Source organism: Cynara cardunculus (genome assembly GCF_001531365.2).
Source record: "Cynara cardunculus var. scolymus isolate 2C chromosome LG 1, CcrdV1, whole genome shotgun sequence".
NCBI lineage: Eukaryota > Viridiplantae > Streptophyta > Magnoliopsida > Asterales > Asteraceae > Cynara > Cynara cardunculus.
The window spans coordinates 17,854,395-17,860,490 of record NC_037528.1 but is presented as its reverse complement, the minus strand read 5'-3'; the positions used below and the strand labels follow the sequence as shown (position 1 = coordinate 17,860,490).

The window sequence follows — 6,096 nt, the reverse complement described above, 5'->3', positions numbered from 1 at the left end:
AGATACACATACTCCAACTTGGAAAAATAAATGCAAGAGTATGGAATCTTAAATTACTCGCAGCTAAGAAGGCAAAGGGATGGTATTCACACTACAAAGTACTCCCTAAAGCAAAGACAGTGACTCCACAAACTGTTTTTCAATCTAATTGCATATAAGACTATGATTGTGGGTTTGATCTTCATGGAAAATTTATGACCAAAAAGCTGATGTGGATGAAGATTTATCATCGACTGTTACCATGTAATTCAGAGAAGTGTTCAAACTCACTTAAATGTAGTGATTACTCAAATCCTGGATAACGTAGTAACTACTCAAATCCTAGATAAGGTAAACTTTTCTTTCTTTTTTTCCATAATACACTAATTGAGTTTACATAACTTTAAACAATGTGTACTGATACTAATGGACGTACAAAAATGTGCAAGCACAGTAGCATTACTAGTATTAGGAATTCAGTGGCAAGGAAATCAAGATTCAAGAACCGATATAGCACTTAGCATGGACCAAAGGAATTCATCACAAAAAAGAAAAAGTTTTACAACACTTCAAATTTTTTATCAGATGTGGAACTTCCGACATGCAAAACTGATCATAATTTGGTTGCAAAATCTGAAAAAAAAATCGTCTTCTGGAAGAATTTAAAATCGCTACCAAATTGTAGTTGAAAATTAACACGTTTGACATCGATATCAAACTTTAGCTATAAATCTCCCTTTTTTTTTTTTTACCTTCACTTATTAACAATGGCTTCCACGAATAGAAAACCCTCCAATAAAACTATAAACCCTAACTGAAGTACATCCCGCAATGAATTCCGAATACAAAATTGAAATCATAAGAGAAAAGGTCCTTACCAGTAATTAAGCAAACAAATGAAGCGGTGCGGGAGTAATGAATCGGATTGGAGAAGGATCGAAGGGGAAAGAAGGTGTGAAGAAAAAAGTGGTTGACGTAGTATATTATATAGTGTGTAGTGGAACCGATTTGGGCGAAACGATGAGCTGAAGGTGAAGGTTGTTCGATCTCTGGCGCAGGTGCTTTCCCTCGTTCTGTAGCTAACAAAAAAGTTCTTTATGGCTTCACGAACATTATATTATATTTGGACTTTTACAAATAAAAGTAAGAATCCTATTAAAACATTTTTTTTCTGCTAAATCAACTTTTAAAATTATCTATATTTTTATATTACAAAACATTTCACAAAAACTTTTAAAAACTATTTTTATGCATGAATTATTGGTTATTGATGCATGTTACTTAAAATTTAAAATTACAAGTAAATTGTGTAAAAATACATATTAAAGCTTCATATTTAAATTCGTGTAACTAACTGCAGATAAACATAATCAAATATTGGATAAATATCTCATTTTAAATATAAACAATCTAAAATATAATTAAGATAATCATTGAGTTTTAACAGAATACTTAGTTATTATCTTTATAAAAAATTATATTATTAAACTTAAATTAAATTAAAAAAATTACACCAAAAACAAGAATTTTAAAAAAGGTTAATTTGATTCTGATATCGATATATATTTTTTTAAAATTTTTATGACATTTTCAAATTTATATTTTTTTTTAAAAATAAAAATATTATCGCGTTCTCAACATCACATAAAACCGTATTATATCGACATAAAAAATAATTAAAAGAAATACTGAAAGCAAGATATGTTTCAATACCTTGCACGAGTACCCTTCTAATCGTTTAAGAGTCTCAAACAAAATCTTCATTTATTTAAAGTAAGCTTTTCCTTTATTTAAGGATGAGATTAATCAAGTCTATTTAAATGACGTGGAAAGCATGAACTACGTGAAATTCATATTCTTTTAGGGTTTCTTTTTTCTTATTTTAGGTGGGTTGTTTTGGTAATTTATGATTTTTTATTTTTTTCTAATTTTGTTTTTGAAGTATATAACTAATAATTATATATTATCTTAAAAACATTTTAATAATATAAATTTTGAGTTTGTTAATGTAAGAATTAAATGATTATTTATTAGTTTTGATATAATATAGGATTTTAATCATCAAATATAATAAATATGTGATATGTTATAATTATGGATATCATATCATCTTTTTAGATTTTTTATTTTATTTTAAAGATGACATGAAATATTAGTTGACATGTACTTAGGCCATGTAATCATTAGCAGGTTATTATGTCAACTATACTTGAATAAACGAAAAGTTTGTTTGATACCCTTAAATGATAGTTTTAAAAGTTGGTTCCACAAAATAGAAATCAAGATAAAATACTTACATTTTAATATAATTTTCCCCAAATAAAATTATCATTTATTTATTTCAATATCATCTAGAGATAGACAAATGTAAAGACTAGTTTGTACCTAATTGGATCTAGCTTGATTTGTAATCGGTTTTCGAATGGACATATTCATGCTTAACCAGATATGGCCCGATTTTATAACCGGCTAATAAATGGACCGATTGTAACCAGATGAGGACCGATCATCCAACTAGCTAACCATCTTTTTCTAAATCCGTTATACATTGGGCCCATAAGGATTGGTTATGAGTAGACAATATAGATGACCAATACCGGGGTCGGTCCTAAATGGTCCCTTAGGAGCAGGGTCAGTCGGTCCCAATAAAAAATCTTATGCCTAATCTAGGTCCTGTTACCAGTTTTGTTCCCATTGGGCTGATCCCGAATCTGGTCCCGGGCCCAGTCCTGTTAAAAATATATATTTTTACATAAAATGTTATACATATTTTTCTAATTTAAATAAATTTAGTATCAAAAATATACGCTAATTAATACATTTTTTCAACTTAAAATTAGACATAAGTACATAACAACGTACAAGATTTATAAAAAAAAGTTGTTTCGCAAAATATGGAACATTTGATAAAAGAAATTACCAAAATGAGATAATAAAGAATCGATCGATTGAGATAATTATGTTTTTAGATTTCTAACTAGTGCTATTATCATTGGTCATAATTAAACGGGAATTGGTATCAGGAATTTTCAATTTTATTTGTAAATTTTAAGGGAAAAGTTCAAAAAAAAATCAAGAAGTTTTATTATTTTGAATGGTTTAGTTAATAAACTGTTTTTGAATGAAAAAAACCATTAAACCTTCTCATTTTGAATAATTAAGTCCTTGTGCTATATTTTTAAATTAAAAAACCATTAAACTTTCACATATTAAATAATTAAAAATTCGATAGGTTTTCCATTCAAAAAAATTGTTCAAAGACTTAATCATTCAAAATGAAAAAGTTTAATGGTTTTACATTTAAAAAAATAGTTTAGAGACTAAACCATTCAAAACGGAAAATTTTGTTTGCCACGGTCACCCGTTAATTTTAACAAGTCAATCTAATTTCATCAATTTATTTTATAATAGTAGTTCAAACCTGCTTTTATAGCGAGTCGTGGGTCCATTATGTTGATGGAGTAGAAGTGTTAATAAACGATATCACCGACACGTTAGGTCTATGCTAAAAACATCCAACATCTTCCATACGATGAAAAAAAAAATCCATAGTGTGCTTACCAATTTATTTAAAGCATGCAATGAAAAAAGTGAGTAAAGCTAGAATCCACCTTATTTTTCGAATGTTCCAGGCTGAATAAACAATCGTCTCGTCAGTTATTAGAACTCGATGTGTGCAATAGTGCGAGAGCTTCGCCTGCCTGCAACTTTGTGGATAACCTCAACTTCCTGTACTCTTCGTAAGTGGTTGGCATGTAGACACGAGGATGATCAGCGTCCACAAGTTCTGGCAGTGGTTCRATTGTCTCTCTTGGTCCTAAAAGGAAAGATGCAACCGACACACGAATTGTTGGTCCTTTGCATTGCACCCTATGTTTCACATTGCAGAATCTTCCATTGCTCCACACCTTTAAATATCATCAAAGACCATGATTCAAAATTTTAAGAGACCATGTTAATGATGTTTGAAACCAAGAAAAAGGACCGAGTTTTGCGGTGTATATAAATATTATATACTTAAAAAAGACGAACCGCTGCCATGTCACCGAGGTTAACGAGGAGGGTGTCGGGCCATGGATCTACAGGAACGAMGTGGCCGGACTTGTGCATAACTTCTAGACCACCAACGTCTTCATCGTCTTGGAGGATGGTGAGGAAACCAGAGTCTGTGTGTATTTGGACACCAGATGACCCAACACTTTGAGGGGTAAAGTGGTACTTGTTGATCCTGAATTGGCATGGCCAACTCTCGAACCCAATATTTTCACTTTCTACACCTAAACCTTGAGCTAATTTCTCTCCAATCCTCATAAAAAGTTTGTGTACTGCTCCAGCATATTTAGTTATTATCTCTCTGTTTCAAAACAACTTCTAATTTACAAAATGACTCTAAAAAATGGTAAAACTATGATCTCACCTTTTTAATTAATAAATATAGCAAACGATTGTTAGGATGAAGGATCAAATTCAAAATAAAATATGAAGTTTAAAGATWTTTTTGTAACAAAATGAAGTTTAAGGACCAATTATGTAAGAAACCTTAAACCTATAATTTAGTTTTATTTAATATTGAATTATAAATATGATATGATGTGCAGTGTTATGTTAGTGACAAATCAATGATTTGTTAGAAAAGTCACCACGCGAGCATATGAAAGTGGCCTTCCAAATCAAAATACCGGCTCCCATTTCTCTCATACTGAAAAAATGGAGGTGTTTAGTAGGGATAGTAAAAACCCCCTTAACCGACGGTGAAAACTAAAACATGATATTTTTGGGTCGAGTTCGGGGACTTTTGTTCAGTACGAGGCGGGCATCGGGGAAATAATCAGGGATTTTAACGGAGACAGGCATGTTTCTCATCGGCCCAATATATATATATATATACATATATATATTATATATATATATATACATATATTATATATATATATATATATATATATGTATATATATGAAATTTCATGTAGGGAAGGGTTTAAACGAGAACCCCTGTGATTTACGAGAACGTAAGAACAACCTATTAATCTCATATTGTGATAACAACTAAAATTAAAAGATTTTTAAAATTTAAAAAGATCTAAAAAAATTTGAGATTCAAAAGGGTAATAATGAAAATCAATATCATAAAATCTTAAGCACGATCACATAATAATCTTCAAAATTAGAGTGATTATCCTTATCTTTATTAGGTATCGATTAAGAAGTTGATTTCAAGGAGAAATCAACGAACAAAGAAGCCGTAAAGTCTCAGGAATCAAACATCAAACAGTAATCAAACAAGAAAAAGCGTTTGCATGCAACAATCGAACAACAAGAAGAAGGAACACAGTTTATTCAAGGTATCTTTCACAATTACTCGATTTGAACATGCTTTCACTCGATTAGGATTAGTTTATCACACATTTATCACAACGATTACTGGCAAAATCGATTAAACGATTTTGTGTGATATGAATGTGATAATCATGTCATATCAATATCACTCGATTTAATCATGGTTTCGATGGGTTAGATTGTTAGACATTATYACAACGATTTCGGATGGTTTCGATAGGTTAGAAGTTAGACAATCACAYATTTATCACAACGACTACGGGTGAAATCCACTAAACGATTTGGTGTAATATGAGTGTGATAATCATGTGATATCACTATTATAACATCACTTGCGCACTCAATTTGATCATGGTTTCGATCGGTTAGGGTTAAACAATCACACATTTATCACAACGATTACTCATGGTTTCGTTAGGTTATGGTTACACAGCCACACAATTATCATAAGGGAAGAGAAGAGAGTGAAAACGAACGTGCAGGAAAAAAATGGATAATTATAATTAATTAAAATAAAATATAATTATAAAAATTACTTAATTACATTACTGCCTTTATTAATTTATTATATTTAATATAAGTTAATTTATTAATTAAAAAGTTTGAGGTTATTGGGTTGTTCTCGTATTCTTGTAAATCACAGGGGTTCTTGTTTGAACCTCCACAATTTTTTTTATTAACCTGGGTATCCAACCCACTATGGGAGCCGACTAATCTCAGGGCGACCACCTGTTTTGCAGATAGCCCGGAGTCACCGCATTTGAACCTTCGTGGCCACAA

The 6,096-nt window shown here is 30.7% G+C and overlaps 1 protein-coding gene across 1 annotated transcript in view; it reads right to left on the bottom strand.

The window, feature by feature from the left end:
* Nucleotides 1–3,537: 3,537 nt before the first annotated feature.
* The window catches only part of LOC112524934 (2-oxoglutarate-dependent dioxygenase DAO-like), a 5,865-nt gene continuing 3,306 nt past the window's right edge, over nucleotides 3,538–6,096 (bottom strand). Inside the window, exons 2-3 of the mRNA XM_025134878.1 lie at nucleotides 4,012–4,333; nucleotides 3,538–3,887 (exon numbers count right to left, since the gene is read on the bottom strand). Coding sequence (XP_024990646.1) covers nucleotides 3,633–3,887; nucleotides 4,012–4,333 — 577 coding nt within the window. The 3' untranslated portion in view covers nucleotides 3,538–3,632. The remainder of the gene's footprint in view (nucleotides 3,888–4,011; nucleotides 4,334–6,096) is intronic.